General features: G+C 34.3%; 1 protein-coding gene across 4 annotated transcripts in view; it reads left to right on the forward strand.

Annotated features, from left to right (window-relative positions):
- The first annotated feature begins 6,381 nt into the window (after positions 1–6,381).
- Positions 6,382–20,081, forward strand: part of LOC139521670 (uncharacterized) — a 41,214-nt gene continuing 27,514 nt past the window's right edge. The window contains exons 1-5 of one of the 4 annotated variants that reach the window (XM_071315173.1): positions 6,382–6,496; positions 8,643–11,150; positions 12,454–14,928; positions 16,226–16,600; positions 17,142–17,434. In XM_071315173.1, the coding sequence (XP_071171274.1) occupies positions 8,708–11,150; positions 12,454–14,928; positions 16,226–16,600; positions 17,142–17,434 (5,586 nt within the window). In that variant the 5' untranslated portion in view covers positions 6,382–6,496; positions 8,643–8,707. Of the gene's footprint in view, positions 6,576–7,868; positions 11,151–12,453; positions 14,929–16,225; positions 16,601–17,141; positions 17,435–20,081 lie in introns of all 4 variants that reach the window. The other 3 variants (XM_071315174.1, XM_071315175.1, XM_071315176.1) reach the window with 3 other exon arrangements.

A 20,081-nucleotide genomic window follows, 5' to 3' on the forward strand; every position in this document is an offset into this window, starting at 1 on the left:
AGGCCAGAGGCTCCTGGCTTGGGACAGGCGCAAAAATGCGGCGGGGTTTAACATATTTGCTGTTGTCTTCTCTGTGGTCGGGTTGTGGTCTCTTTGACACATTCCCTATTTCCATTCTCAATTTTATTATGTGATCTCAACCCTCCCCCTATACTTCTAGGCAATGTAGATTTTTAATTTTACTTATCTACTATAAGGTTTAAGTCTAATATATTTGGAAATCCAATTCAAACATTAAAAATATGATATATAACAAAAGACAACAAAGCGCACTCTCAGTAAAAGTTAAGAATCCAAGGTGTTTGGTAGGTCAATCTGTCCTTTTTGTTTGCTTCTTTAAAGATTGGGTGGTGTTTTCAGTTTTTCCTCATTTTTTTTCTCTTCATATTTCAACTATACTTTGTTTTCATATTTAATCATACAAAGACAAAAAAGGTCACTGTAAAGAACAAAAATATAAAAAAAAAAACTTTTGTTAAGTGACGTAGTACATTTGATTTGGGATTGTGGCGTTAAATCAGACTCAGCTTCGGTGAACATTTTTCAATTAGAAACCATAGAGTCGTCTTCTGGGCCCGCGAGTCTAATTAAGAAATATAAAACCAGGTTAAATCGACCATTTTCTACATAAGAAAATGCCTGCACCAAGTCAGGAAAATGACAGTTGTTATCCATTCGTTTGATGTATTTTATCCTTTGATTAGGGAGTTTCCTCTTTTAATTTTCAATGGAGTTCAGTACTTTTGTGATTTTACTTTTTATGCATATATCTCAAATATGTTGTAAAAATAGGATATTATTTGGAATATCTACATTATCAATAACAATCTATTAACAAAAGTTAGTCAAACGTTCAGAAAGAGCTAGCAATGTTAAGGAATACAATAAATCACTCTTGAGAATTGTATTTACCAAATGATTTTCAGATGCTCTAAACCCACGTAACATACTAAACATACTAAACATTGACTTTCTCGTAGCAAAACTTCATTCTTAAGCTCACTTTCAACTATATTCATATTCCAATTTCATACTGAAAGCATTATTATACAATGTTCTAATTAAACAGAACTTGATCACCGGAGGCATAAAGATAAACAATAGATATTCATACAATAAGACTGCGATTCTGATCAACAACACCAACGGTCCAAAGTTAACTGCACCAGATGCTCCTTTAAACAATTAATTACTCTTCATTGATGCTCCAGGTCAACATATTTGAAAATACACAACATAATACAAACGTTGGGGAGCTTTCAAACGAAAAATGGAAGTAAAGTAAATTCAAACCCCTACAAGGAATTAGAACTATGCATGAGGAAGACATATTTTGAATTCAAAATGTGATTACTTAAGCAAAATTTAAATCAAACAATATTGCCAGTATCGACGTAAAGTAGATACTACGATTTGCGTCAGCATATTAACCTTTTTCTTTTAACATATATATGATTGCCACATAAATAACAGTTTGGCACATTATAAATCTTCGTATACTTTTTGATTTCTTGACATCAGACAAAACATTACTTTTGTATATTCTTCACAAATAGATTAGAGCATTCCATATCAAGCATTGAACTGAACTAATGAGATCATTATATCCATATAGTCAGCATTACTAATATTGCTGATGGGTGTTCTATTTATACAGCAACTGATACATGTATTCAAGTCATTTATTCATATAAAAAAAAATAAACAAGTAAGGTGATAAAAGAAAACAGAAAGATACCAAAGGGACATTCAAACACATAATTCGACTTAGATGGTGTTGACGGGTCTAATATAGTTGGTCTTTTTTTTCATTTTTTGTTAAATCAATAAAGTTACTATCTAAGTAGTCGTATTTCAGTACAATATAAATTGTAGACCAAAACAACTCGGACTAATTGTTGACCTATAGTTTTTAATTTCTGTGTCGTTTTGGTCTCTTGTGGAGAGTTGTCTCATTGGCAATCGCACCACATCTTTTTTCATAATTTCAAGAGAAATTCATTTGTGAGGTTATTACTGAATCAACAAAATAAGATGTTGGATCAGAACGCTCTTTTCAGAATGATTTAAAATTTAATGTTTTTTGTAATTATTTTTCAAATTAAGTTTTTGACATAGAAGAAAGTGGCTATATAAAGACAAGAATCGTAGTCTTTTTCGCTTTTATGTTTTGTTGTTTAATTTGCCTTTATATTGATTTTAATCCACATGATCATCTAAACATACAACATGTTTGTCCTCATCTTGGTGGACATTGGTTGGTTGCATGATTTTATAGAAACAAGTTTACTATCAACAAATTCGATACTCATAGTTGATTTCGAAATTGAGAAAGTCAAAAGGGATTTTGTCAAACAGACAACAACCAAACCAAAGAGCAGAAAACAAATGAAGGCCACCAATAGGTCTTCAACACAATCATTTTCTCCCACACCCGGAGACGGGCTTCAACTGTCCCCTTTGCAAACATGTGTATTAGTTCAGTGATAATGAACGTCATACGTAAAACATATAAACAAACTAAAATCAAATATACTTGCAAGACTATAAAAAGCCATGAAGAGGCTTTTATCTGACTTTGGACAGGAGCACAAATGCGACAAGGTTAAAAATCTCAACCTCAGCCAATGTAGAAAAAAGAAACACACAACAATACGCATAGTAAAACTCAGTTCAAAAGTCGATGCTAGAGTAGGTAAGTATGCGTAATCGCAGAGTATAAAGGCGCAGTAATTTAGAACTCTTGGTCAAAATTGCATGGGGTTAACCCTATATATATATTTATACTTACGTTTTGCAGAAAGAGATTGCAAAGTCTGAGGCACGGATTTCCAGATATAATGGTCATTGGGTAGAGGTTATGTACAAAGTCTGAGGCTCGGATTTCCAGATATCATGGTCAATAGGTAGAATTTCGTTGTGTACAAAGGCTGAGGCATGGATTTTCAGATAGCATGGTCATTATGTGGAAGTTTGTTACGTAGAAATTCTGAGGTACGGTATTTCAGATGTCATGGTCATTATTTAGAAGATTGTTGTGTACAAAGTCTGAGGCATGATTTTCCAGATATCATGGTTATTATAGGTAGAGATTGTGTACAAAGTCTGATGCACGCATTTTCAGATATCATGGTCAGTATATAGAAAATTGTTGTGTACAAAGTCTGAGGCATGGATTTCCAGATATCATGGTCATTATGTAGAGGTTTGTTGTGACCACATAATTGATATTCATGTCAACACCGAAGTCCTGACTACTGGGCTGGTGATACCCTCGGGGACGAAACGTCCACCAGCAGTGGCATCGACCCAGTGGTGCAAATAGTTATCAGAGGTACCAGGATTATAATTTAATACGCTAGACGCGCGTTTCGTCTACATAAGACTCATCAGTGACGCTCAGATCAAAATAATTGTAAAGCCAAACAAGTACAAAGTTGAAGAGCATTGAGGACCCAAAGTTCCAAAAATTTGTGCCAAATACGACTAAGGTAATCTATTCCTGGGATAAGAAAATCCTTAGTTTTTCGAAAAATTCAAAGTTTTGTAACAGGAAATTTATAAAAATAACCACATAATTGATATTCATGTCAACACCGAAGTGCTGACTACTGGGCTGGTGATACCCTCGGGGACGAAACGTCCACCAGCAGTGGCATCGACCCAGTGGTGTAAATAGTTATCAAAGGTACCAGGATTATAATTTAATACGCCAGACGCGCGTTTCGTCAACATAAGACTCACCAGTGACGCTTAGATCAAAATAGTTGTAAAGCCAAACAAGTACAAAGTCTGAGGCACGAATTTCCAGATGTCATGGCCATTATGTAGAGGTTTGTTGTGTACAAAGTCTGAGGCATGGATTTCAAGATGTCATGGTCGTTAGGTAGAAGATAGTTGAGTACAAAGTTTGAGGAACAGATTTCCAGATGTCATGGTCATTAGGTATAATTTTGTTGTGTACAAAGTCTGAGGCATGGATTTCCAGATGGCATGGTCATTAGGTATAATTTTGTGGTGTACAAAGTCTGAGACACGGATTGCCAGATGTCATGGTCATAAGGTAGAAGTTTGTTGTGTACAAAGTCTGAGGCACGGATTTCCAGATGTCATGGTCATAAGGTAAAAGTTTGTTGTGTTCAAAGTCTGAGGCATGATTTTCCAGATTGCATGATCATGAGGTAGAGGTTTGTTGTGTACAAAGTCTGAGGTATGCATTTCTAGATATCATTTGGTCATTAGGTAGACGATAGTTGTGCACAAAGTCTGAGGTACGGATTTCAAGATATCATGGTCATTAGGTAGAAGTTTGTCGAGTACAACGTTTGAGGCAAGGATTTCCATATACCATGGTCATTAGGTAGAAGTTTGTTGTGTACAAAATCTGAGGCACGGATTTCCAGATGTCATGGTCATGAGGTAGAGGTTTGTAGTGTACAAAGTCTGAGGCATGATTTTCAGGATGTCATGGTCATTAGGTAGAAGTTTGTTGGGTACAAAGTCTGAGGCACGGATTTCCATAAATATTGGTCATCAGCTAGAAGTTTGATGTGTACAACGTTTGAGGCAAGGATTTCCATATATAATGGTCATTAGGTAAAAGTTTGTTGTGTTCAAAGTCTGAGGCATGATTTTCCAGATGTCATGGTCATGAGGTTGAGGTTTGTTGTGTACAAAGTCTGAGGTATGGATTTATAGATATCATAGTCATTAGGTAAAAGATAGTTGTGTACAAAGTCTGAGGTACGGATTTCCAGATAGCATTGTCATTGGATAGAAGTTTGTCGTGTACAACGTTTGAGGCAAGGATTTCCATATATCATGGTCATTGGGTAAAAGTTTGTCGTGTACAAAGTCTGAGGCATGAATTTCAAGATGTAATGGTCATTAGGTAGAAGTTTGTCGTGTACAAAGTCTGAGGCATGATTTTCAGGATGTCATGGTCATTAGGTAGAAGTTTGTTGGGTTCAAAGTCTGAGGCACGGATTTCCAGAAATTTGATGTAGAAATTTGATGTGTACAACGTTTGAGGCATGATTTTCAAGATATCATGGTCATTAGGTAGAAGATTGTTGGTACAAAATCAGATGTACGGATTGCCATATATATTGGTCATTAGGTAGAAGATTATTGTACAACATTTGAGGCAAGGATTTCCAGATATCATGGTCATTAGGTAGAAGTTTGTTGTGTTCAAAGTCAGAGGCATGATTTTCCAGATGTTATGGTCATGACGTAGAGGGTTACAAAGTCTGAGGCATTGATTTCAAGATGTCATGGTCATTAGGTAGAAGTTTGATGTGTTCAAAGACAGAGGCATGAATATCCGGATGTTATGGTCATGAGGTTAAGGTTGTTGTGTACAACGTTTGAGGCATGGATTTCCAGATGGCATGGTCATTAGGTAGAAGTTTGATGTGTACAACGTTTGAGGCAAGGATTTCGAGATGTCATGGTCATTAGGTAAAAGTTTGTTTTGTTCAAAGTCTGAGGCATAATTTTCCAGATGCCATGAACATGAGGTAGAGGTTTGTTGTGTACAAAAAGTCAGAGGTACGGATTTCCATATGTCATGGTCATAAGGTAGAGGTTTGTTGTGTAAAAAGTCTGAGGCACAGATTTCCAGATGGCATATGGTCATTTGGTAGAAGATTGTTGTGTACATGTATAAGACATCTCCAGTTTGATTGAATGTTTTATTGGTGTAAAAAAATGAGGTATATATATTGGCCCCTGTCCAAGTAAAATGTTAAATAACAAAAATACTAAACTCCAAGTCAACTTCTAAACTGAAATTCCCTTATCAAACGAATCGAAAACAACTCATAAAATGATATTCCTGACTTGGTACAGGCATTCCCATTTGTGGCAGTATAAAATGGCCAATGTATTTTAAAAACCTGGTTTTGTAGCTCTAATGTAACTTAATATTTCACCTGAATAAATCTAAGTTCCATCTATCAAAACTGAAATATTTTCTAAGCACCATGTAAGATATAATATGCAAGCTTATACCAGGGGCGGATCCAGCCATTTAAAAAAAAGGGGGGTTCCCAACCCAGAGTAAAAGGGAGGGGTTCCAGCTATATGCTCCCATTCAAATGCATTGATCGGCCAAAAAAAGGGGGTTCCGGGGGTTGGATCCGCGCCTCTATACATCCTTTAATAATTCTTTAATACCCTTTTCGAACTAACATTCTGAACCTATACGATTGTAAATTGAAAATTAATTCATTAAAAGTAGTATAAGCAGTCTTTCAAACAAGTCTGTATCGCCTTCCTTAGTGGTCCGAATAATTGTGACAATGTCTTTCCAACTGGTCCGAGTTGTCTAAAAAAAGGTCTGAGTTTTTTTGGTCCGACCTTGTTTTGGTCCGAGTTGTCATCTATTCATCAATCACGTGATCGTAATATTTTTCGACAAGAAAAAGTAGTGTCATCATTTTTATATGCGTATTGCCTTGTACTGTATTAAACCAGCAGTTCAACAAGTGATGTGAGTTAATGATTAAAAGTGGGAATACTTTCACGAAAAGCTTTATCAAATACGCAGTTCTGGTACTTTATTGATTTAGGTAAATTTCAAAGCAAATGAAGTCTACTTTCGTTTTCAATATGGTTTATTGTTTTTTGTTGACATCCCATTTTGATGGTTAAAAAACGCATACATTGCTTAACCAGTTTAATATCATATATATAGACACGGGTCAAAATAGTCACAAATGTAAGGTAACCGAAAAAGGTGCCATTTAGATTATTCTACTTTCATTTTCAGTTTTTTTCTGAAGTTCTTGGAAATACTACTTTCATTTGATTAAACAATTTTCAGAAAATCTTCAAAGGTTTCACTATTTATGGGTATGTAATACTCAATCATGTTTGCAAATTAAATGTAAGGAAATATAGCCTGATTAGAGTTAGTCCAAATAATTATGACGTCTGGTAAGGCTTTTTTAAATTTTCGCTTTGACACCTTCCTGCTTTAATGTTAAGCATTTTGAGGAGAAATCAGCAAACATTTTAATTAAGCAGTAAATTCCCTATCAAAGTCCAACTGCAAATATGAGTTTGGCATAATGACGTCGATGTACATGATAAGGCTTCAAAAAAAAAAAAATATAGCCTTTCAAGACGTCATTATTATTTGGACTAGATTAGAGGTAGATATGACAAATACTCCTATCCCTATGGCTTCATTAATTACAAATAAATTGCAAACTTATGAAGCAAGTTGAACTAGAACATTAATCAATTGTTTAAAATACTTTTTAATTAAAACAATTGTATAGTCTATAGCTGACATGTATATGTAAGTGATAAATTTGTCCTGGTAAATTATGTCTGGGCGGACAATTATTACTAGTATAAAAAGTCCATGGTTACAGAATTTACTACTAATAGTATATTTAATCTGATGTTAGTAATCTATGTCCCCAGACTAATTTTCCTATAGGAAATCATGTCCTATAATTTTTTTATATGACAGTAAAACACACATTCAATAACTTATAAACAAGGGAAATTTAAATGTTATGTTTTAATATTGTTTCAGAGTGGCATATTTATATTTTTGATAAAATGAATGTCCCCAGACCTGGGACTAGTATAATAGTCCGAGCCCAGACTAATTTTTCTAGGAAATCATGTCCATGTCATTAATATTACTAGGTAAAGATGTCCATGTCCTTTATTTTAAAAGGAAAATTTTATAAACAATGGAAACTGAATATTTATGTTTTAATAATGTTAAAGTGTTGTGAATTAACAGTTTATAGAGTTCATGTCCCCAGACAAATTTTCCTACCGGACCAAACTTACTGTTACATATACATGTGTGTATAACTTTCTTAAATACTTTCTATTCATAGGCCAGCCTACTGACTACATAGCGAAATAAAGTTATTATCAAAATCAATATACGGAAGACAACTTGTGATTTACAAGTCACACAGATAAACAAAACAAAAAAGGCAACTGACAAGTAGAACCAAGCTTTTGGCCACTTCTTCCTACTCTCTCATTGAAATAGAAGTCATATTGCCCTCTACAAAAGCCTAGACAAGGCTCTGCAAAAGGGAGTGTTGTTTAGATGTTCCCAAAAGAAGAATGCATGTTTAAAAATGTGTCATTTAAGGATTATATACTGTATACATATTAACATTTTTTTTCTCTGATATCCTATCCTAAATGTACTACTTGTACATGTATGTTGATCACTATTAAGATTTACCAATAAAACTGCATTTGCCACTGTCAATTCACTACAGGCCATTAGCATCTCTTCATATAGAGAGCTGTCTTTAAAACTAATTTAATATAAAAAAAAATATAGATAGGTAAACATTTTTAATATGTACATTTTTTGTACCTTGTTGAAATGTGATACATGTTCATTCTAATAGGGAAAATTTATAAATGTTTATGATGTCTTCTTTAGTGTTTGTTGAGATTCTGAAAAAGTCTCTCTGACATTTTTTCTGTAGCATTTAATATAATGATAAGAAGATGTGGTATAATTGCCAATGAGACAATTATCCACCAGAGAGTTCTAATTATGAAATTGACCAGGAAAGCAGTATATTATCATGATTATTTTCATTGAAATTTCAATTTTAATTTTTGTTTTTCTTATTCTTATACAGAAATACATGTAGGACATGGAAGATGGTAATAGCAAGTTGTGCAACTAAATCTGATAATAATCAAAATGGAAGCAAAGGACTCTGAAAAAACCTCAACAGATGATGGCCACAGTAGTCAAGGCCTAAATCCAACAGATGATGGCCTCAGTAGTAATGGCCTAAATCCAACATCTGGTGACAGTGGTATCTCCAACAATGAAGATTTTTCTCTGGTATCCGGCGGAGGAACAAGTGATTTTTCCTTATTGGAAACCTCAGACACTAAAGAAAGTAAGGAAGATGAACCCAGTCAAACTGCTGCCGAGGATAATAAAGCCATACATAAGGAATTCAATAAGTCTAACTCTACTGAAAACATCTCGAGACACAATGGAGTTGAAGATACTCAAACTACTGAAAACATCTCTGAAGTAAAAGACAAGACCAGGAGAGAATCCACTCATTCTAGAGCATCAAGTGTAAACGACTTCAGTATACTTGATGCAGCAGATATTGAAGAAGAATCAGATGGAAAAATCATTGCAGAGGATTTGAAGATATCTCCTTTTAGTCAAAGCGAAAACAAAGATCATCGCCTTTTTAGTACAGGTCATTTAATATCTATGAATAGACCAACAGATAGTAATGGTCATGAACGTTCTGAACTAGGCTCTAGTTTTGCTGTTTTAGATACCGCTATTTGCAGTTCATCATTTGACAAAGAAATCGACAGGACAAAAATACAAATTTTACCACCGAAAAACAGTATTGATGCACATATTTCTACTTCTGTTGATAAAGATAGTTTTGCTGTTTTAGATGCCCCTATTAGCAGTTCTTACCCTTCATCATTTGACAAAGAAATAGACAGGACAAAAATACACATTTTACCACCAAATAACAGTGATGATGCACATAATTCTACTTCTGTTAATAAAGATGAACAGAAAATTCAAAAGAAAAAGATTATGCAGGGTGGCATTGTAGAAGTTAATGTACACCGTGAAGATTGGAAAACCAATGGAAAGCCAAACAGTATAGACACAACAGACAATGAAGCTCAGGAAGGTGGTAACAGAGGAGAATCGAAAGACACCATCGTTAAAGTACAATCAAATCTTAATTCTCATCCACAGGTTGATCCTACACTTCACAAAACTGGTAACAGCATCCCACTTGAAAATAAAGATACTCAAAATGCTCCAGATACCACAAATGTAGCAAGCATTGATAACAACTCAGAAATGAACAAAGCAGAGGCAGATGGAGAGAGTTTGACAACAGAAACTGAACTCTTAGATAAAGTTATGGACTTTGGAAATCTAAAGCAAAAACAGAATGATGTTGAAGAAATTGAATCCCAAGTAACTCAACAAAAAGTAGAAGTAGCATCAGATGCTTCAAAAAATGGTAGTACAGACAATGAGTCTGACTTCTCAGTGGTTGAAGAACCAGTAGATAATACAAGTAAAATATCCAGACACTTTGGGAAATCCGATATTGACAGTGATATACCAAGTAGCCATTACACAGGTCCACGTAGTCGCAGTAGCACCAACACAAGTTCTGAGAGTATTGAAATAAACATGAGTGAACCCGAGTTGTCTGACGATAGTAATGGCCATAATGAACAGAAATCCAGTTCTTATTCTGGAACTGAAACTTCTACAGCAAGTAATGGTCATTATGTTTCTAAGCTCTCCAGTGACTTGGAGTCTGAGCAGTCAGGTGTTTCAGGAAAGCCTGTAGGAACAGATAAACCAAATGCTAACACAAGGTACCGGAATAACCCTACAGAGAAAGATTCTTTTTCTGAAAGGCATAAACAGGAACAAGAAGCTGAGCCATCGTACAATAGTAAAGACAAAAACGCGATGGACAAGTCTTTTGACAACTGCAGCATTCCTTTTAAGGATGAAAGAGAGAAAGAAATTGAGAATGAGAAACCTGAAGAAAATGTAGCTGATTACAATGGAATTAATCATGCTCTTGATCTTTCAAAGGTATCAATGGATGAAAAGGAAGGCAATATTAAGTCTAGCTCTTTGAATACAAAGAAGACAGACGAGTTCTCCTTCGTACAATCAGATGTGGATGAAGATGGAGAAAGAAATAGTCATCCAGGTAATGGTGAGGCTACTGGTACAAGTACTGAACATGATACACAGTCAAACACAAAAGAGGGAACAGAAAATGAGCAGGGGAAGAAAACCTATGATGGTACTGTAACAGAATTGTCCTTTGTCAAGGTAGATGTGCCAGAGACAGATAATAAATGTGGCAAACCAGATGAAACCATCAATGAGAATTCGAAAGAAGAGATGCATTTTGATAAAGAGAAATTAGCAGTAAAGAGCAAGAATGAGAGATTCGGGGTTGATGTGGAAAATATTGGTCCAATGTCTGATGATGTGTTAGGAAAGAGAGGTAGTGTATATGGAGACAGCTATGGAAGTGGGTCCTCTGCTGGCTCCTCCTCTCCAGATGTGTGGCAACCAAGTGGTGGGGAAAAATTTTCTGCGGAAGAAGGTATGTAGCTATAGTCTATATTTACTGCCCAGATTATGTGACATATGGTATTAATATTTTATCCATCTACAATAAGCACAGCTGCCGTAATATTCTCAAACAACTAAAATGTTTTTGTCATAATTGTTGTCCATCTTATAAACATGTTTCTCAAAACAATGCCCTTACACAAGAATTGCATTTTCTAGCTCTAAATGTTGATCATGTTGATGAAATTACAAAGCATGAATCCAGTAGCTTTTTTCATAAATTTCAGCAATGCAGATTCCTGTATATAATCACTATATATGATAATATTCTGTTTCTTGAAACAACTCACTTGGTGCCATCAACAATAATATTCATTGCAAGAAATCCTATACTGGTTTATAAAGGTACACTGTCAATATAAAAAAAGAAGATGTGGTATGATTGATAATGAGACAACTCTTCACAAGAGACCAAATGACACAGAAATATACAACTATACATTGTAGGTCACAGTACTGCCTTCAACAATGAGCAAAGACCATACAGCATAGTCAGTTTTAAAAGGCCCCTAAATGACAATTTAAAATAATTTGAACAAAAAAACTAATGGCCTAATTTATGTACAAAAAATGAATATAAACTAATATGTAACACATAAACGAACAACAACCACTGAATTAAAGGCTCCTGACTTGGGACAGGCACATACATACAGAATGCGGTGGGGTAACTGGGGTTAAACATGTTAGCGGGATCCCCACCCCCTAACCTGGAACAGTTGTGTAACAGTGCAACATAAGAATATCTACAATAATGCACCAAATGAATCAGAAATTTATAAATTAGTTACTCACATCTTGGTGGAGAAAAACGATTTTCACTTCTATATTTGTGATATATGTCTTCCTTAAATGTATTTCAACATTATCATTTTAAATCTTAATTGTAATTATTAACAGAATAACAAATAGATCATCTTCTGTAAAATTGAAGCGATAAGCTAAAGGTGTCTTAAAATGCAGAACTGATTTAAAATATTTTTATCTTCAGAGGTGATATAGTATAAATTAGAAAAAGGATCATAAATGAAAACACGAAAACACAAAGAAATAGTGTTATGGGACAAGAGAACAAAGCAAAAAAAAATAGAAAAACTTCTCTGAATAGACTACTTTCACTTATTTTGCTTATACTAATTGTACAAAATATGAATATATAAAAAGTTGACATTTGACTGGTACCATGGATTACAGTGGTTCCATTGGTGTTTTAGATTTAGTTTTATGTCATCAACAAATCAGTAATGATACTTTGTTTTAATTTTGTTTTGTAGCTGCTGTTTATGAGAGTTTGAGGAGAACACATGGGATGAAGTTGTCAAGAAACTATCAGTGTTCTTCTAAACACAAATCACATGAAGCACAATTTGAAATCTTGGAAATACCAGTCAAAGATGATCTTGTTTCTGCAAAATGGAGATATGTTTTATCCAGGGAGGAAAAATTGACGACAATATTAAAAGAGCACTTTCCAGATACCAAATTTAATTACGATGAATCTTTCGAAAGGATTGAGTTAATTAAATACGAGATGACCAAAACTGTAGACGAGGCTCATCAATGGTCCAAAAATGTCATGAATGTGATTGAAAATCAAGTTAGAAAAATCAGTTGTTACCTGATTTGTTGTTTGGAGGAAGATTTAGAAATGATTATGTTACAGATGGAAACATTTCATTCATCACATAATTTAGATATTTGTATTGAACATAGTCTACATCCAGAAAGTAAAACAGATAGACTTATAGTGATTGGCCAGCCCACTGAAGTAGCTTCTGTTATACTGCAGTTAGATCCTAATATAGTCAAGATTTATGAAGCAGAAGAAAATAGTGTTGTTTTGATTAGTCTTCTTAACATACCATTAGATGAGGTTCAGCATGATGTCTTCAATAGATTTAAAGGTCCGAAGTCCATGAAGACAAAATTTCCAAATATTTATACAGAACTTAGCGAAAAATCCATACAAATTTTAATACAGGCCAAGGATGAGAACAATTTTAGTTCCTTTATGACTGAAAATTGGCTAAAATGTAAACACAGAACCAAAATCCATATGAAACCACAAGAATTTACTCTTTTATGCAAGACATCAGTAAAGGATTACATTGTGAATTGTAAGCTTAATACACTTGGCTTTGACTACAGATGGAGCTTTGTGCCAGATGACGGAGACATAATCCTGTTCACGGAAAATCTTGACCAGTTAGATGAAATAAGAGATGCTATTTTTGGTTCTTTTGGTGAATACAGAATTTATCTTGTAACAGATCCAAGTGTAGGGGACGTCAGGAAGATGGAAAAATGGACAGAAATAGTCGATGATGTCAAAACCCAATCAAAAGGTATGGCGGACATGACAATCAATGATATGCAGACATGTGTAACTATAGTTGGAACTGATGATCTCATGGAAGCATGGCTCAAGTTTGGTAATTTTACTTTCCATGAAAAGTACATAGACGAGAACATAAGACCCACTATTAAAGCTTCACCTGCTTTACTTGATGAACAAAAACCTGTCAAGAAATTTGTTCAGATTGATAGTGATAGGCTTGATGGATTTGATAAACAAACAATGGACGAAATACACAACATTGCAAACAATCTAAAAGTTGAACTAGTCCATACTGACAGAGGATTTGAGGTTAAGGGCCTAGATGACTCAAAGGTTAAAAACATGTGTGACCATCTTCTGGAATTCAACACAAGGGACCATGACAAACAAAACAGGGAAGCAGTCATAAAGAGATTTGTAGTGATGGATGTGTCCCACGTTGACAAAGTGTGTCAACAAAAAGAACAGTGTATGGTGAACTACAGTAAAGAATTAAACATTGAATACGACACAACCAATCTTGGATTTGAAGTTAAAGGTACAACAGAGGACGATGTCAAGAAATTTTGTGATTACTTATTGGAACTGAACAATGAAGTTATAAGAGATGAAAGGGAATTATCAGATAATGGAAATACATTGGACGTGGAAACAGAAGTCAAACTAGTGAAGAGATTTGTACAGATGAAAGATGAAGAAATTGACCACCTGTGTAACAATAAAATAACAGATATGAACAATTTTGGGAAGGAACTGAAAGTTAGTTTTGATCCAACAAATCTAGGCTTTGAAGTTAAAGGGAAGACTGAAGAAAATGTGAAGAGGTTCTGTGATTATTTGCTGGTATCCAAAAATCAGATACATAATCAAGATGGTGTAAACTCATCCGGTGAAACAACAAAGAAAACCATTGTAGATGAAACAACACATCATACAACAGAAGATTCAACAGCTCCTCCATCAAATATGGTTAAAACTTTTACACAGCTTGATGAAAGAGTCATACTGTACATTGAAAGGTTTCAATTGGTGGAAATTGAAGAAGTAGCAACCAACCTTGAGGTGACCTTCACCAGTAGTAAATTAGGATTTGAAATACATGGTGAAAAGAGAGCAAATGTACAATCATTACATGAATATTTAATAAATTTAAACTCATTAATAGAAGTAAAGAAAGTTGACAATGTACCAAAAATGTCCAATGAGGATGTGCAGAGAATTGAAGAGAAGTATAAATGTATGATTCAGACTCTAATGGACACAAGTAAGGATTCTATACCATTAGATGAAGTGGATGCAGCTGACTTTGCAGTATGGTGCATCAATGGTACAAAATTATCAGTTGCTGTTAGAGATGCTGAAAGTCTTACATGTGATATTATTGTCATACCTGTTGAAGACAAAACTAAAGGTAATACATTTTATGTTTGTTTGGGGGATATATATTGATTTATTCAAATAATATCAAGTATTGTGGGGTGATCTAGATTGCTTTATTGAGGTAGTTTCTAGTATTCTTGTAAAACTGTTTTATGATGCTCAAGAAATTTTATTAAATGATACAATATAAATTAGCTATAAATATACAATGGAAAGAAACCCCCATATGCCATGTCTACAAAGTGGTCAGTCAAAACTATCTAATAATTTTATAAATAAAAATAAGGATATATGGTATGATAGCCAATAATATGAGACAATTATCCAACAAAATATATAAAAAGGCTGACTATATGATACAGTTATAGGATTGTTCTGTTTATGATGTTTTACCACAGCTCAACATGTTACAATGAGTTTTATAATATAGAGTTGATGATCTTACAACAGGAAAGGTAAATTTACCTTGGTCAACATTTTTATTCATGAATAAATAGGGGAAAATTATAAACATGATAAAAAAGAGAAAGAAAAGAAAAGCATCTATCAATTCTAGATGTTTAGTGTTTTTTGTTTCTAAAGGAGTAGGTCCGGTAAGGACCGATTTTGGCCTCAAATTTCAGGTTCATCTGACGAAAGATTTTGACCACTTTTTAAACACTTAAGTGTCTATTTTATTTGAATTAATTAGTTTATGTGAAAGATTTTAACAGATTTAGTCATTAAAAACGATCCGATTCAAGCTCAAATATGAAAAATCTACCTAATATGCCGAAAAATGTCACTTTTCAGATGGTTTTTGGTAAAAATGAAAGTGGCCGCATCCGTGTTCATCCTCAACCTTTATATATGTTATGTATTATCATAAAATACAACTTACATTTCAATATTAAGGATGAACACGAATGCGGCCACTTTCGTTTTACACGAAAACCGTCTAAAATTTAACTAAAATGCTAGAATTATGAGGATTTCAGTAATTTAGCATGACTTAATGGTGCAAGTACCGGATATATGTGCATTGTATTGTCAAAAACAGCCCATATTTATGTAGCAGAAGCATTCTACTGTCCAATAAATAACTAAAGGTTTACATTTTAACAATTTTGTAAAACTGCTATATTTTGGGGCCAAAAAGGGGTCTTACTGAACCTACTCCTTTGTTTGTTTATTGTTGTTGTTTGGTTGTTCATTCAATGGCATATATACAATGTTTGCCACATATATTTTGTATATATGAACTCATTCAAAGGAAAGGTACAAAAGGAGTTTTATTGCCACGTTTTGTGTATATTACAATGTATCAAATATCATTGTTTATATTGAAGAAACCGAGAAGAAAATAGTCTTTCAAGAAAAGATCAATTTGGATGAGGTTCAGCTCTTTGCTCCTATGTGTGTTGATAACAATGGAAAAGAAAAGCATGAACTGACAAACCTGCTAACAGAATTGTTGATTGAACTTAACAATAATGAGTTCTCTGTTGTTGCTCTTCCATTAAGCAACTTTAACAGTTGGCCAGCCTCTAGTTTAACAAAGATAATAATGGAATCATTGAAGGACTTTTGCCATGATGTGAAACCTGCCCAGTGTAAAATACAAAGATTGACCCTGTACAGCAATGATAAAGCAGAGTGTGAGCAAGCTGCCAGTGCTATAGAGGATACACTGACTGGACTTGAGGGAGCTGGTCTCAATGTTGGTATGCACTTCAATGTTAAAATCAATTAAAAAGTAACCATGCTTGAAACTTAAATGTCAAAATATGTGTAACAAAAATCTGTATAAGTTTTGATTAAATGGTATTTTATGATTTTTTAACCCACTCAGGATAAATTGAATATGTTAAAGTTAGAGATAGTACATAATTATAAATGTCAAATGAAAAAAGCGTTAAATATGATACCATAAACCTTTTTTTTTTTACAAGGAATTTATTTACTAAACCTAGAGTATAGTAGAAAAATATATAAATTGTTGTGAATATGTCAATATTGGACCTTTTTGGGGTATGAATACCTCAACAAAGATAGCAAATAGCAAAACAAATTTTCAGTAAAACAATCAAAGATTATTTGTTTAACTATTTTTGTTGTAAATTGCTTAACTTGAATGTTATTGTATCCATTGAATAGTTTATGAATATTATTTCTTGAGATACAAATTTTTCATAACTGTTGCAATATTAAGCTGTCAAAAGTATTATCACTTGGGTAAACTTATTCATCGTTTTGCTTTAACAGAAACTATAAAGAAACCTGACACAGATTTATTAATGAAATATAATGCTTGTTCACGAGAAAGTAGTACTGAAACACAAACAGAGCCTGTACTTCAAAGAGAGATTACAGACAAGCCATCAGATCTTCCTGAAACTGTGGAGCCGAAACCTCAGACTCAGGAGCAGGAAATACCTATTGAGCCACAACAAAGTACAAATTATTCCTTTGTTTTGCCATCAACAGCAGAACCACCACAGGAGTTTAGTATACAACCAGAAGTTATTGTAATAAAGGGGGTGATAGCTCAGCAAGAGGTAAGCTTAAAAATATGTTTTATGCCCCCGCCATGGTGGAAGGGACATTCAGTTTTACCCTTGTTTCACTATATTTTTAGGCAGTTAAGCTGCCTTATGCGAGCACCCTGGTTTTATGTGCTACGCAATAAATGCTGAAATACGTGCCATTGTTATCATCTAGCTGGCTACTATATTATTTATAACTTATTGGACAGTTTTTTCATACTTTTCATTCTGGATTACAAAAAATATGACCAGAAAAACCTTAAATGATCGTCGATTTTCCCAAAAGTTTTGAAGTTGCACATAGGAAGTAGAGCACATTAGGAATCCTTATGTAGTTTATTATCCCCTGAGCTTTTGGCTAAGATGTCAAACAACAAATGTATGCAATATTTAATCGCCGAAAATCTCTAAAGACAAGTTGTTAAGATTTCCCAAATTGCAAAAGTCGTAGGAATATTGTTTGTCGTCAATACGTAGTCAACTACGTATATATACGTCAGTATAAGTTCAACTGATCACGCTGTTGGCTGCAATTTTGAATTAGAAGACGAAATTTTCGTATCTTTTCAATTTGGACGCAGGGGTTCAAATTAGCGGTGGTCCGAGGTCTGCGACCTTCCACTTTTGCAGTCGGACTTTCTACTTGGTTACTAGCTACGCCCGACATGCCTGACGGAAATTGAAAGAAAAACAATAACTTTGCAAACATTTTTACCAGTTTCCTAATAAACAATCTCAAACTTATTTTCATCATTACTATTCATGACAGCGATGTTCAATTTGTTCAACCGCTAGCTTTATACAGAAAATCGCCGATAAATAATGTGTAAATTTGAGCAATATCATATCTCACTATCTGTCAAAAACAACATTGAAAATAAAATGGCTGCCGCGAGAAGACATTACAATATCGGATCCGATTCCGGAAGCGGATAAGGGTAATCTCGGGTTTTGGCTTTCAACTAAAAAAATCCAGACAGGTGACAATGAATGGTAAATAAATATAAACACTAGAATTGAAAACCAAAAGAAAGAAAAAGCAGAAAATATTTTGTACACCAATTTTAATGTCAAAATCCAATGTGACAGCTGGGAACAGTTTATCTAACAATATATATGTTCCTGGTAACAGTATAAATTTTCTTTATCAGTGATAAATGTTGGTAATGCATGTTAAATGCTTTTCAAGTTAAAACATATTTCTGCAATTTCAAGGGGTATTTTTTTCTTCTCAATTTTGATAGGTCAGTTAAAATAGCTGGAAGTTTCTTATACAAAAACAAAAGATGTGGTATGATTGCCAATGAGACAACTATCCACAAGAGACCAAAATGACCAAAACTTGGTAACGGTCAAGATCCCCCACCCTAAACCATATATATTCATGTATGGGACAATATAACAAATCATATGAAATATAGGTGGAGGTCGTGGGAGAATTTATAACGGTCGAGATCCACAATCTTAAACAATATATATTTATGTATGGGACAATATTACAAATCAAATGAATTATAAGGGGTCCCTATGGTCACTGTACACCCTCCTGTTTAAGAACTTGGAAAAATTCCAGATCATCACCCCTTGACCATATATACTCATGTATAAGACTATATATATGATAAATCAAATGAAATATAGGGGAAGTCCCTGTGGTCACCCTACCCCTCATGTTAAAAAACTTTGAAACAGATGGGATCCCCAACTCTAAATTAAATGAAATATAGGGGGAGTCCCTGCAGTCACCCTACCCCTCCTGATTGAGAAATTGGAAACAGTCGAGCTCCCACCTTTAAATTAAACCATATATATTCATGTATGAGAACTAATCAAATGAAATATAGGGAGAGTCCTTAGGGTCACCCTACCCACTCCTGTTTGATAACTTAGAAACAGATGAGATCCCCACCCCTCAACCATATATATTTACGTATTGGACAATATAACAAATCAAATGAAATATAGGGGAAGTCACTGGGGCCCCACACCTCCTGTTTGAAAACTTGATAACGGTCGAGATCCCCACCCATAAACCATTTATATTCATGTATGGGACAATATAAAAAATCAAATGAAAAATAGGGGTAGTCCCTAGGATCACCCCACACCCTCTTATGTGTGTTTTGAGAACTTGTAAAAGATTGAGATACCAACGCCTAAACCATATTCATTCCTGTTTGTCATTTCAAAAAAGATTGAATGACATACAAGGTCAATCTCATAGGCGACACATATGCATATCACTTTGCTAGACCCTTACACCTGTCATTTTATTACAAACTTAGACATTATGGACTTGGGGTGAAGGTGGGAGTCATTTACATTTACTATGGACAGGTCAGTCAGACCTCACCGTTGATCCCTGTAGTAGTAAACATTTGTCTGATTTGTGTCTCATAACTTTTGTACTGTACAACACAAACTTAGTTTCTTTCCAGGGAAGCAAGTCTATTCATACTTTTACAAGCTCGTACTAAAGTCAACTTGAACTACTAACATGTACTAACAGTCAACTAATAAGAACAATTACGATCAACTAGAAGAACTGCAATCATTGCAAATTTGTACCACTGCTGACTCATGAAAGAGGCATGACCATTCATGGTCATGTGCGTTGCTATTGAAAACCTTGATAAAATATGAATTATTTGCCTTAATG

This window comes from Mytilus edulis, chromosome 4, assembly GCF_963676685.1.
Source record: "Mytilus edulis chromosome 4, xbMytEdul2.2, whole genome shotgun sequence".
In the NCBI taxonomy this organism is placed as follows: Eukaryota; Metazoa; Mollusca; class Bivalvia; order Mytilida; family Mytilidae; genus Mytilus; species Mytilus edulis.